Genomic DNA, 14,416 nt, shown 5'->3' with positions numbered 1-14,416 from the left:
AAAGGCAACAATTATACCAAAAAAGAAAAAAAATTGGGGAGGGGGGGGGGGGCGGGAGCACATAAATATCACCAGGTTCATCTCTTCCTCCTACTTTCCTTCTCAGCCGCAGAATTGCAAGACTGCTCAATTTCTGGATGAATCTTTGGGAATGGTCTAGAAGTGCAGGTAGTGAGGGGAGGTCATTTCCTGCAGTTCCATCCTCTCACAGCAGGAGGTGCTGTAGGACATTGTGTAGATGTGTGAACTGTGGAGCAGCTCACAGGCTTTGCAGTAGAACGTCGAGCCACCTGTGGGGGAAGTTTGTTCTAGAACTAAAAGCATGAGGATTTTTTTTTGTACCAACATGAAATTCTGTATGCAAATTTGAGAATACTTTTGTGCATATGCCCATCCTCCCAGACAAGGATTGAGAGTTGTAGGTAAGGCTTATGAGATCACCATAAATCTCTCATTTAATCCCAGCCATAAGGAGTTTTTTTTCTTTTTTTGTTTTTTCTTTCCTTTGGAATTGAGCAGTTGCCACAACTGCCTCCTTGTTGCCCCATTGATAGGGTGAGAACCCGTATAGGTAAGAGGTATGGTAGTTACATACAGCTGTCCTCACAAGTTGAAAGCTCATCTACTACCATAGCATAAGGATGGAAGAACTCAGAACAGGTTCCTATTTGATGCCTGGAGACTAACATTTCTAGTGTCGCTAGCAACTTAAGACTTGTGGGTAAAAGATGTATTAACAGCAGTTTCCATTTTGTATCTCTCCAGGTCTGTCTGTGGGTATGGAATACCAACCCCTTCCTGATTTCCAGCCACACTTCAATGTCCCTCCATTTGCTCGAGAGAGTGGTCAGATGCAAATTCTTGCTGTAAGCAAATCCGAGGCACGGGAAGACATCAACAATAGGTCCTGTGGTGCAAGGCACCCCATTGCTGTCTACAGGCAAGATAGTTTGTCCTTCAGTGATCTACCTGAGTTGCAGAGACATGTGCAGACAGAAGACAGGCTTTCCCAGCATGCTTCGGATGAAACTAGTTCCTTCAGCACCACGGCCAGCAGCACAGCCCCCAAGGGGAGCTCACAGGAGGCTGCGAAGCACCTCCCCCTTGACTATAAGAACAATACAGACAAGTCACCTACAGGTGGGCCCAGGGACTGCAGGGTGTCCCTTGTGACTGAGAGTGGCAACAGAGACTGTCCCCATCTGGACGATCTAAATGTGCTTCATGAACCTCTTGGGGTCTTTCCCCCTCAGGGTCGACAGGTGATTGGAAAAGCAGACAGCTGGCCCCATGAGGCTTCCTTCATCGCTTCCAACTTCTCGCCCTCATCTTGCAGTGATTCATCCCTCAGTGACGCCATGCTCAGCCCATGGACTCCAAGGCCACAGAGACGAGCGTCCCAAGGGTCAGACCATAGGAAATCCACATGTGAGTATTAATGCCAGAAGTGCCCGATTTTTCCGTAAACCATATGACACTGCTGGGATTTGATCTCCAATACTTTTGGTGGGGGGGGGGGGGGGGGTGGGGGAGCAGATAGAGGAGTTCTGCAGTCTGTGCTAAATGAAAGGTTTATGTTTATTGGGAATTTGAGGAATCTCTTTAATGCATAAATCAAAGCAATTTACAATAAAATTAAATAAAGTTAAAGTAGGAAAAGAATGCCATAAAATTTGAAGGACAGGACACACACTAAAGACCAAACACTGTGTCTATCCGGCTGCACTGGTCTGAGGCAACACCCTCGAAACCAAAAACATTTTTGTCTTTTAGGGCATAACTTTTTTTAAAATTTGGATTAGTATATACAAGCAAAGCACAAAAGTAGAAATATAACAAAGAAGAAAATAATAATTTTAAACCACCAAAATATGTGCTACTTAGTCCACAAATACAGCAAAAGCAAGAAGGAAAAACCCCCTTGAAGCAACAGGGATTATTTAAAGAAATAAATAAATAAGAGGAATGTATAGATGGGGGGCAAAGTCCTAGCTAAAATGTGCCCCCTCACCTCGAGCTCTGGACCCCCCTCCCGCCGAAGTCTGGCTACGCCCATGGTATTAAATGCTGTGTAGCTCATTGTATTCCTAAGAGCTGCATGGCATTTAAAGGTGCACTAAATCTGTTACCGAACCTTAGTAAAAGTCTTTTAAGGCAAGTACCTGGGACAATAATATGAGCACAAGCAGATAAACCAAATGATATCTACAAAGACTCTTTATCTCTCTTGTATCCTTTACTCTTGTTGAGAATATGTGAGTATCATCTCTTTTTTAATTCTCTTTCACAACTGTATAGCAAGTAGCAAAAGTATGTTTCAGAGAAGAAGTTTTAAGATGCTGAGAGAGTCTGAGGTTCTGAGAGCTTTGTGTGTCTCGGGCCTGCTGGGAAATGTGCTGATCCCCCGGAGTCTCGTCACTCGTAAGCGGTTCTTGTTTCTCATGTTGCTTCTTTGCTCTCTGATGTAGTGATTGAGAAGACTGCCCTTCCTTTCAGGGAGAAAGATCCGGATATACTCCCCAGAGAGCCTCGGAGATGGGACCCCTCATAGTGACAGCTTGCAGGACGATGACTCTGTTTTCTCACCGCCTTGTGTGGAGCAGCCGAAGCCGTTACTGGAGTGCTTGAACCTGAACCTTGATCCCTCTCTGTCTCCAGCTGTGGGACGCCAGACCATAAGGGGCTCGGAGCAAGAACGCAGACGCTTCTCTGCCTCTGAGCTCATCAGCAAACTTCAACTGGCCCAACGCAGAGCGACCTTCTCAATAAAGCTGAGCAAGTCCCTGTCCACCAGGGTCACAGTGAAAGACAAGAGCACAGACGCTGCCGACCAGGAAGGTGAGCAATTTTCTACCAGCACTGTGATGTGCAGACTGACTAGCAGCTTACTTCCAAGATTTGGTTTCCTGAAGGCGGCTCAAGGCACCTGCAGTGGGGCCTACTGAAATGGGCTGTTGAAACAATATGTCTGCAGTTCAGTCAGGGTCTGCAGCACTAAGGAGTCCTTTTACTGTGGTAAAATGTGGCTTTAGTGTACCCCTATGTGACTCTATTTCCAGGGCTGCTGAGAGGTGGGGGGCGGGGGGGGGGGGGGACAAAATTCCCCAGGCCTGGCCTCCAAGAGGGGGCCCAGCGCCGGCAAACTTCTTCCTGCCCTCCTGCCTGCTTCCTGTTCAGTCTCTGTCTCTTGCTTCTGTGTGCCAGGCCCCATTGATTGTATTAACGCGATAGCCCCGAGCCTGGCTTTGTCTCTCGGTGGCCCTGGCTCTTTCCCGTGTGATAAGGCCATTTTCACTACAGCTGGAAAACTGGCCAATTTTTCCTATTTTCAGAATTAATGACACTGTCCTAATTTTGCCTTTAGTGCAGGCCCCTTACAATTATTAGCACGTGAGCTGGGCTGTAAGACCTCATGTGATAATACTGTGCTAATCAGGTAATGTAGATGCGCTAACTAATTTCACGTTGTCATGCCCACTCTGCCCCCAGACACACCTCTTCTACAGAACAATACAAAACATTTTTAGCACGGGGTTGGCACCCACAGATTGCCAATTTACCATGGAACGCCTCAGTACGTCCGGAGGGAAGCACTTGTCCCAGCTTAGCAAAATGACCCCAAAGATATCTTGCTATGTGTGTATTAGATTTCTGCAAACTGCCCTCTTAGTTCACACATTTGCAACTGGTTATTTAATCTGCTAGGGATCTGAGGCTGGCTGCTACCAGGAAGTGGGCACTTGCTGGTGTTTGGGATAGTCTTTCACCTGGGCCCCTAGTTCCAGGGAGCCCCCATGGCTGACATGTCTTCTCCTTTTTTCCACCCCCATCCAGTGTCTCTTTCAGCTTCCTAGTCTAACTTTAAAGTGTTTTTTTGCATGGCAGACATGCTGCCTTCGGCCTCCTCGGCGTTTTCCTTCTACCGCGGTCCGCCCCAACTCTGATGAAACTTCATGTTTCTGCCTGGGTGGACCATAGCAGAGGGAAAGTGCTGAGGAGGATGAAGGCAGCATGTCTAAATCGCAACCCTCTGCAAAGAAAAAAAGCATTTTAAAGTTAGACCGGGAAGGTGAGAGATGCCAATGGGGGTAGAGAGAAGGGGAAGACATGCCGGCCCATGGGGGCCCCCTGGTGCAGCTGGTTTTGAACTAGTCTATGGGGAGGGGTTCAATGAGAGGGGGAAATACCAGACCGAGTGTGGTGGGGGGGGGGGGGAAGAAATAATGGGCTTGGAAACGGAGGAGAGGGAGAGAGATGGTGGACAACAGGATGGAGGGAGGCAAGAGAAAGGAAGAGAGAAGTTGGACCAGGGGTGTGGAGGGAGGGAGATAGAAATACTGTATGGGAGGGCGGTTGCAATGAGAAAAGGAGAGATGGTAGACCCAGGGTGTTGGGGAGGGAGGGCGAAAAGTTAGGAAGAGAAAGGGTGGACCCAAGTGTGGTGTATAGGGAGGGAGGGAGGGATGCTGGATGGGAGGGCAGTCTGAAAGAAAGAGAAGTTGGGCCTAGGGATGGGAGGGAGGGAAGAGAGAGGAAGAAATGTTGGGTCTGGGGGTGCAAGGGAGGGAGAGATGCTGAACAATGGGATGGAGGGAGGAAAGAGATGCTGCATCAAGGAGGGGAGGGAAGAAGAAGAAAAGAGTGAGTAATATTGGACCATGGGGTGGGGAGAGAGAGAGGAGGAGAAATGGACTCATGGTGGGGGGGGGGGGTCAGAAGGAAAAGGAGGTGGGACAGAAAGATACTAGGGGGTGGAGGGAAAGGGACAAGATGTCAGACAATGAGACTGGGGTGGACTACAAGACTGGAGAGAAGGAGACGACGTTCTGGAAATGGTGGAATCATGTGGGAGAAGTCAGGGGGAGGGTGGCAAGAAGATGAGAGAGAGAATAGTGAGTACAGAGGTAGAAATGTGGTAATGGGAAGAAAATAGGAGACTGGGAAAGGAGTGAAATGGGAGAGTCAAGGACTGAGAGGAGTTGGAAAATTGATAGCTGAAAATTTAAAAAGGAGAAGGGAGTGAGATTTAAGTGGATAGAGGCAGAAAAGGGAGAAAATATCTGAAAGGGAAAAATCAATAAGTTAGAGACAGGTGTAGTGAGGAATGCAGAGGAAAAAAGAAAAATGGACAGCAGACACTGGAAAGAGAATTAGCAGAAGGTAAACAAGAAAGCAAAAAAGAAGAAACTAGGACCAAGATGATGAAAAACAAAATGTCCAGACAACAATGGTAGAAAAAAGTGTTTTATTTATTAACCAGAATATGTTAGCTTTGGGATATGTGCATCGCATATATAAGTACATAAGTAATGCCACACTGGGAAAAGACCAAAGGTCCATCGAGCCCAGCATCCTGTCCACGACAGCGACCAATCCAGGCCAAGGGCACCTGGCGAGCTTCCCAAACGTACAAACATTCTATACATGTTATTCCTGGAATTGTGGATTTTTCCCAAGTCCATTTAATAGCGGTTTGTGGACTTGTTCTTTAGGAAACCGTCTAACCCCTTTTTAAACTCTGCCAAGCTAACTGCCTTCACCACGTTCTCCGGCAACGAATTCCAGAGTTTAATTACATGTTGGGTGAAGAAACATTTTCTCCGATTTGTTTTAAATTTACTACACTGTAGTTTCATCGCATGCCCCCTAGTCCTAGTATTTTGGGGGGATGGGGAGGAGCCTGAAATATCCCTGGCCAGCTCAAGTATATGTACTTATGTAAGCTTTCTGGAATAAAAATGTCTTTAAGGATTTCTTGAAGAGCTGGTGGTCATCAGTCTCTCTTAGCTGCCTTGGTAGAACATTCCAAGATTTCGTGCTAACGTAGGAGAAGGTTGACGCAAAGAGTAATGGGGATAGATGCCTAATTCAGCAGAAAGATTTACACTAATGGCCGTGTCTAAAGTTAGGCGTGATTCCCAGGCATCTTGAAAACCAGACTGGCTGGTTGTGTCCCTGAGGACTGGGTTGATAATCCCCGCTCTAGGGTGTTACTGTTTTTAATGCATGGAAACATTTGTTTTTCATCCAGAATGTTCTCCCTGGTTCTCTGCAATAATTATTTGAGATTTTGTTTTTCTTATTTTAGTTTGCATTTAATGTTATGTTTTTGTTTTTCAGTTAGGTAAGTATTTCAGATGTTTTTGTAATCTGCCAAGACTATGTAGATGACAGGAGATAAATATTTTTAAATACATTTAAAAAACCAAGCCATTTCAGTGCAGACTGTTTTGAGGCTCTGGACTTCAGAGAGCAATGATCACACCAGGCTGACCCTCCATTTAGTGACACTTGATCTGTTCTGGTTTTCTCTGTCTTTTCAGGCAGAAATAGAAGGCAGCGGAGCTGGAGCAGTGCCGGAAGTGAAGGCATCATCCTGACTAGTGCCAGAGAGAGCACCTCGTCTCCCAAGTAAGCCTGTGTGTGAAAGACTTTTCCTTAGACACAGAATAAGACAAAAGCCGTAGAGAATTTGATCTGTGAGTAAGTGGTACAGATCAGACTGTGCAATGGGAAGACAATACTGGTCTGGGATAGACTGTGGGATGGAGAGGTGAAGAGGGAGGAGAGAAAAGGTGAGAATACTTATGTAGCTAAGTCTATCTGTGGGGAGGGAGAGAGTCAGCGTGGCTCAATGGCCAAAAAAAAGCAAATAATTTTAGAAGAATATAATAATTGCCTCTGTATTGTTTCATGCTGCAACCCCTCCTCCAGATTTGTTTGTAATTCTGATCACTGCATCTCAAAAAGATATATAGTGGAACTGGAAAAGATACAGGGGTCCTTTTACTAAGGTGTGCCGAAAAATGGCCTGCGCTGGTCTAGACGTGTGTATTGGACGCACTTAGGTCCATTTTTCTGCGCACCTGCAAAAAAGGCCTTTCTTTTGGCTGAAAAATGGGAGTGTGGCAAAATAAAAACTGGTATGCATCCATTTTGGGCCTCAGACCTTACCGATACCCATCGACTTAGCGGCAAAGTCTCACATGTTAACCGGGTGCTAATTGAAAGCACGCGTAAGACATAAGGCATAAGCAAAGGTCCATCTAGCCCAGCACCCTGTCTCCGACAGTGGCCAATCCAGGTCACAATCACCCGACAAGATCCACGGAGCAAAGCATTTTGTACTGCTTGTCCCAGGAATAGTGGATTTTTCCCTAAGTTCCTTTAATAACATTCTATGGCCTTTTCCTTCAGGAAGCCGTCCAAACCTTTCTTAAACTCTGCTAAGCTAACCGCCTTAACCACATTCTCCGGCGTACCGCCCGGTTAGCGCCATATGCCGGAAATTTCTGGCACGCACAGTGGATGTGCATAAAAAATGAAATTACCGCCCAGGCCTCACGGAAGCCGGGCGATAGTTCCAAATTGGTGTGCGTTGGGAGCGCGTAGGCGTATACACGTGAGTTAGTAAAAGGTCCCCACAAAGAGCAACCAAAATGGTTAAAGGGGCTGAACAACTTTCACTGGGGAAAAGCTAAAGAGGTTAGGGCTCTTCAACTTGGAAAACAGAAGGCTGAGGGGAGATGTGATAAGAGATCTAGAAACTCCTGTGAGGAGTAGAACAGGTAAATGTGAATCGGTTGTTTCCTCTTTCAAAAGGTACAAAGATTAGGGGGTGCTCCATGAAGCTACTAAGAAAAACATTTACAAACAAGAGAAAATATTTTTTCACTCGATGTACAGTTAAGCTCTGGAACTCATTGTTGGGGCAAGAAGTAAAAGCAGTTAATGTAGCCAGGTTTAAAAAAGGTTTGGATAAATTCCTGGAGGAAAAGTCAGTAGACCTGGAGGAAGCCACTGCTTATCCCTGGGATTAAATAGCTTAGAATCTTGCTACTTTTTGGGACTCTGCCAGGTACTTGTTGCTTTCTTTTTGTTTTATTTTAATTTATATTTTTATTGAAATATTCAAAAAAAATCATCCCGCACATTCCTTAATCTTCACTTTCCCAACTGTAAAGGTCTAAAATACAAACTAACACATGCATCAATCTTTTCCTACTTGAGTACACAATTCTGGAATGCGCTGCCGCGCAACTTAAAAACGATCTATGAATTAACTAACTTCCACAAACTTCTGAAGACCCATCTCTTTGACAAGACATACCACAACGACCAACACATGTGAACGTCCACACATGTACCCAGAACTGTCCTACAAAGTTTACTTGTTATAAAACATGACAGTAGAATCATTATCATGTTACCCAAGATCCTTCTGTAATATCAAATGTCTAATTTTTACATATTTCCACTATTCATGACATATTGGAAGCCACATTGAGCCTGCAAAGAGGTGGGAAAATGTGGGATACAAATGTAATAAATAAATACATATAACTGATAAGTAAAAGCAAGACATGCCAGCTGAAATTTTTTTTTACAAAAGTTAAACCGCAAAAGTAGACATTTTGAAAGTTTATCATTTATTACGTTTGATATACTGCTTCTTATTGAACCAAGTCGAAACGGTGCACAATATAAACATAAAGACTAGAAATTAGAAAAAGAACAACATAAAATAACAGGAAAACAGTCAGACAAAGCACAGCACAAATACACACAACAATGTGACTGCAACAATTCCTTAAATAAAATCTAGGGTCCTTGCCATCGACACGGAGAACCCAACCGTAAATGGCCTTCACTGTTCAAAAGCCAGTTGGAAAAAATAAGTGCAAACAATAAAAATCATCTTTACATTATTATTTGGTGTTTCCTGTTGCATTCCTAGGGAGTATATGGACAGCCCATCTGCATTTTATTCAACCGTAGGAGAAGTGGAAGCACAGTGGTCCCAGCTGAAAGCTGCTATAAATATGGCAACAGATCTTTATACAAGGAAAGTAAAACAAAAACGAGAGAAACGGGGAGCCTAAATGGTTCTCCAAACAAGTGGCTGAAAGAATAATGACAAAAGAGACTGCGTTCAAGAAACACTGAAGAACGCAACAAGAGGATCATGGAAAAGATTACCAGATTAAACTCGAAGTAGCAAAGAGAGAAACATAGCTAGTGAAAGCAGAGACAGAAGACAAAATGGCTAAAGGTGTAAAGAGAGGTGACAAGACCTTTTTTCAGAGAGATTGGGGAAGAAATAGGAATAGAATAGGTAGACTGAAAGATGCTGAGAATGTGGAGAGTGACGAGGATAAAGCGAACGTGTTAAACAAATACTTCTCTTCGGTGTTCATAGAAGAAAATCCCGGAGAAGGACCGCAGTTGGTGGCAGTGGGTATATCTGGGAATGGAGTGGATATTGCACCGTTCACGGAAGACAATATAATCAACTTGACAATCTGAAAGTGGACAAAGCTATGGGGCCGGATGGGATACATCCCAGGATACTGAGGGAGCTCAGAGAAATCCTGGTGGGACCTCTTAAGGATTTATTTGATAGATCTTTAGAGCAGGGGCGTATCTGAACTGCGGCGGTAGGGGGGGCCAGGGCCAGAGTGAGGGGGCACATTATAGCCCCCCCCCCCCGCCGCCGCCGCCGCCGCCATTGCCGATCCCCCTCCCCCCAGCCGCTACCATTGCCAACCCTCCCCCTCCGTTGCTCGCTTACCTTCGCTGGCGGGGGACCCCAACCCCCGCCAGCCGAGGTCCGCGTCCTCCTGCCGCTGCCGGCTGCCTTTGGTGCTTTCATTTGTCCATTGAAGCTGGCGCCAACTAAAGTTTCTTTTGACTCTGACGTCGCTGCACGTTGTACGTGCAGGACGTCAGACTCAGAAAATGTTTCTGAGTCTGACGTCCTGCACGTACAACGTGCAGCGACGTCAGACTCAAAAGAAACTTTCATCGGCGCCAGCTTCAATGGACAAATGAAAGCACCAGAGGCAGCCGGCAGCGGCAGGAGGACGCGGACCTCGGCTGGCGGGGGTTGGGGTCCCCCGCCAGCGAAGGTAGGCGAGCAACGGAGGGGGAGGGTTGGCAGCGGTAGGGGGGTCCAGGGCGAAATCTGCGGGGGCCCAGGCCCCTGAGGCCCCACGCAGATACGCCCCTGCTTTAGAGATGAGAGAGGTACCAAGGGATTGCAGATGAGCAGATGTGGTGCCTCTTCACAAAAGCGGAGACGGGGAAGAAGTGGGAAATTTGACTGACGTTAGATTGTAAGCTCCTTTGAGCAGGGATTGTCCTTCTCTGTTAAATTGTACAGCGCTGCATAACCCTAGTAGCGCTTTAGAAATGTTAAGAAGTAGTAGTAGTTAACTATAGGCCGATAAGTCTGACGTCAGTGGTAGGAAAAATAATGGAGTCACTGCTGAAGTTAAAAAGAGTTAACTTTCTAGAATCCAGTGGGTTGCAGGATCTGAGGCAACATGGCTTTACTAAAGGAAAATCCTGCCAAATGAATCAGAGAGGACATGAAATGAGATTGAAGGGGGGCAGCCTCAGGAAAGATGTCAGGAAGTATTTTTTCACAGAGAGGGTGGTGGATGCTTGGAATGCCCTCCCGCGGGAGGTGGTGGAGATGAAAACGGTAACGGAATTAAAACATGCGTGGGATATACATAAAGGAATCCTGTGCAGAAGGAATGGATCCTCAGAAGCTTAGCCGAAATTGGGTGGCGGAGCAGGTGGGGGGAAGAGGGGTTGGTGGTTGGGAGGCGAGGATAGTGGAGGGCAGACTTATACGGTCTGTGCCAGAGCTGGTGATGGGAGGCGGGACTGGTGGTTGGGAGGCGGGAAGTACTGCTGGGCAGACTTGTACGGTCTGCGCCCTGAAAAAGGCAGGTACAAATCAAGGTAAGGTATACACATATGAATTTATCTTGTTGGGCAGACTGGATGGACCATGCAGGTCTTTTTCTGCCATCATCTACTATGTTACTATGTTAGATCGATTTTCTTTGACTGGGTGACCAAAGAATTGGATAAAGGACATGCGCTAGATGTAATCTAATTGGATTTCGACAAAGCCTTTTGCTATGGGTCCTCATAGAAGACTCATGAATAATCTGAGAGGGCTGAACTGGATTGGAAACTGGTTGACTGACAGGCGACAGAGGGTGGTGGTAAATGGAATCTGCTCAGAGGACAGGAAGGTGAGTATGGGTTGTAGCAGGAGGAATAGCAAATATAGTCCCGCACCTCTGGATGTAATTGCCTCAATCAACCCATAGTCCATACAGAGATTCTTTAACTGGAAGCTAGTATCTGCTTTTCTCCCACCTCCTTTTGATGTATCTAGATCTTCATCACATAATACAAATCCCCTCCCAATAAAATTTGGTAGGGATGTCCAACCCCTTAAGAGTTTCAGAGTCCTGGATATAGACGCCTTCTCCTTGTTAGGTGCCCTACACAAGAACAAGACAAAATTTTGTGTTCTCTCAGATTGAGTTTGATGGCTACACTTTTCTTTTCTTCCCAATCCTTCCAAACTCTTGTGGCTTTTCCAACTGCCAATTTACGCAGAATTGGAAGAGCCACCAGATACATATACCCCCCGCCCCACCCATCGTGCCTAAAGATAATTTGTCTCATTTCCTCTTAAGTGTATCTCCTGTAATCAGGGGTGTAGCCAGAACTCGAGATGGGAGGGGACCAGAGCCCAAGGTGGGGGGCACATTTTGGTCCACCTCCTCCTCCGCTGCCACTTCCCCCTCTGCCGTCCACCTCCTTGCCGCCCTGCCACTCCCCACCCACTGCCACCACTGTACATCTTGGCTGGTAGGGGTCCACAACCCCCGCCAGCTGAAGCCTTCATCCAGCGCTGGTCTCCGCCAGAATCAATACCAGGAGATCCGATCAAGCAATGTAACAGCTCCTCTGTTGGACCTTGATCTTTCTTAATTTTGAGGTAAAGAGCAGATGAATAACAGTTACATGACATAGTAAATGATGGCTGGTGAAGACCAGAGAGTCCGTCTACTCTGACCAGCTAAGATTCATCCACTGGAGGTAGCTCTGGGCGAGAGGGTGAAGCAGATAGGTGCATAGGAGGTGTTCTCGTTGATCCTCCCTGTCGAGGGTAAAAGCCAAGGCAGAGAAGTTCGCATCCTGAAGTTGAATTCATGTGGCTGCACAGATGGTGCTGTCAAGAGCATTTTGACTTCAGGGGGAGGGGGCATGCAAAGAAGCTACTAAGTAGTAAATTTAAAACGAATCAGAGAAAAATATTTCTTTTCTCAACGAGTAATTAATTAAACTCTGGAATTCGTTGCCTCTGGTTAGCTTAGCAGGGTTTAAAAAAGGTTTGAAGCTCTTTGAGCAGGGACTGTCTTTCTTCTGTGTTTGTGCAGCGCTGCGTACGCCTTGTAGCGCTATAGAAATGCTAAATAGTAGTAGTAGTAGTAATAATTTCCTAAAATAAAAGTCCATAAACCATTATTAAGATGGACTTGGGAAATCCACTGCATATTCTAGGATAAGCAGTACAAAATCTGTTTTGCTGTTCTGGGATGTTGCCAGGTGCTTGTGACCTGGATTGGCCACTGTTGGAAACAGGATACTGGGCTTGTTGGACCTTCGGTCTGTCCTAGTATGGCAATGCTTATGAGGTAGATGCACATACAGATTGTCAAGTGTGACTTCTTGCCCTTACTGGAAGCACAGTACTGTTTTGGACTTTGTGACAGGGGATGAATATTGGGGGAGATGAGGAACAGGTCAGTACTTGGGGTGCGAAGTAAGTGCATTCTTAGGGGGAGGTGCAGAAAAGAGTTAATGCTGGTGGGAGCACAAGGAGAGGATGAATACTATCTCCTCCTCAAACCCCCTCCCAATCTGAGTTACAGTGGTGTGTGGTAGAGACTATTTGCATGTATATCCTCTTCCCCCCCCCCCCCCCCAATGCAAGCCAAATTCATGGTGCCAAAAGGCAAAAGCTTTCAGGATTGTGAACTGGTCCAGTTTAGAGCCTGTGTGTGTGTGTGGGAGAAGAGGAGAGAATCATCCCCAGGGAGGGAGAGTGGAGTGGGCTGGGATTTACACCTGTTACTCACCTTTCCAAAGGGAGTGTCATTTCAGTGCTTTTGCCCTGCCTGAGTGGCCCAAGGTTACAAGAAGCATTTGGTTGTTGTGTTACAGTTTCTCTTCCTGTGGGGTCTCAGTCTGGGTGAGGGATGGTGAGAAGGACATTTGGGCTAATGCCTGGCTGTAGCTTCTGATAAGCAACCTAACCTACTCTCTCGCTCCTTTTTTTCCTAGGAGTGAGCCTCTGCAGGAGAGAGAGCCCCATGAAGCATCATTGAGTTGGGAGTACAGGCAGTCCAGGTTCCTGCAGACTTGTGAGCTGTCCTACTTTCTTTTTTGTAGCTAGGAAAAGAATCTGCCTTAAGGTGGGGCTGCCTCCTAACTGGGGTCAATCCTGACAAGCCAGGCTAGTTCCGGTTTCACTGCATTACATCTATCTATGCACTTCCAATTAAGTGGAGAAAGGGAGAATCACAAAGCCTATAAATTAATGGTGGTGGGGGTGGAGGGGGAGGGAAACCGGAAGGAGCTCAGCCTCCCAGGGTTGATCTGGTCAGGACAGGAGACAGCCCTGTCTTTGGGATATCCAAGAGAGTAGCAGTAGGCAGCCAGGCTGATCCTTTTCAATCATGATAGAATTAATGGAAGGGACGTTTCTAACCAACCTGGGGAGGGGGATCCAGACCGAGGTGCAAACTGAGGTACTTTCTACATTTATGGATAGCACCTGGGGAGTTTCCGGAAATTAATTGCTCATAAGTTTTGAACAGGGTCTCAGGGCAGAGATGTTCAACCTCTGCTCTCCATAGCAGAGACTGGGGAAAATCCAGTACCTCCTGGGTAGATTTGAACTCCAGGGCACCAACTTTGAAAGTATCTGGCCAATGGTACTGCAGATTGCCTTTCCACAAGCTTAAAAAACTGGAAAAGAAAACAGCTTTTCTGCAACAGCTTTAAAACACAAAACAAGCACCATCTGCCGGCCAATTAGGAGAAATACACTTCATGAAATTATTATTACAGTTCACAGGCTCGAAAACCCACTGTTTCATCACACTTCTCAAATATTTAACTAGGCATTTACAGGGATATCTAAGGAAAAGTCAATATTGGATCACGTTTTCTAATGGTTTCAGCGATAGTTGTAAGAAGCCTATATATGAAAGTACATTGTTATTACGAAGTAGTTGTTTTTCGGTCATTCACTGGAAGATTCGTGTCAGTTGATTTTTGTATGATAAGGTCAGGGGCGTGTAAAGAAGCTACTAAGTAGTAATTTTAAAACAAATTGGAGGAATATTTCTTCACTCAATGTGTAATCAAACTCTGGAATTGGTTACCAGAGAATGTGGTAAAAACAGTTATTTTAGCAGGGCTTAAAAAATGTTTGGATAATTTCCTAAAACAAAAGTCCATAAGCCATTATTACAATGGATTTGGGAAAATTCACTGCTTATTTCTAGGATAAACAGCATAAAATCTGACTTTCTCT

At 45.8% G+C, this 14,416-nt stretch overlaps 1 protein-coding gene across 2 annotated transcripts in view; it reads left to right on the top strand.

Moving 5' to 3' along the window:
* Positions 1–14,416, top strand: part of LOC115456751 (rho guanine nucleotide exchange factor 19-like) — a 63,516-nt gene that overhangs the window by 17,909 nt on the left and 31,191 nt on the right. For both annotated transcript variants that reach the window (XM_030186022.1, XM_030186023.1), the window contains exons 2-5: positions 766–1,428; positions 2,497–2,838; positions 6,324–6,411; positions 13,159–13,238. In XM_030186022.1, the coding sequence (XP_030041882.1) occupies positions 780–1,428; positions 2,497–2,838; positions 6,324–6,411; positions 13,159–13,238 (1,159 nt within the window). In that variant the 5' untranslated portion in view covers positions 766–779. The remainder of the gene's footprint in view (positions 1–765; positions 1,429–2,496; positions 2,839–6,323; positions 6,412–13,158; positions 13,239–14,416) is intronic.

This window comes from Microcaecilia unicolor, chromosome 13 (assembly GCF_901765095.1).
Source record: "Microcaecilia unicolor chromosome 13, aMicUni1.1, whole genome shotgun sequence".
Classification (NCBI taxonomy): Eukaryota; Metazoa; Chordata; class Amphibia; order Gymnophiona; family Siphonopidae; genus Microcaecilia; species Microcaecilia unicolor.
This window is presented reverse-complemented; position numbering and strand designations above follow the sequence as displayed.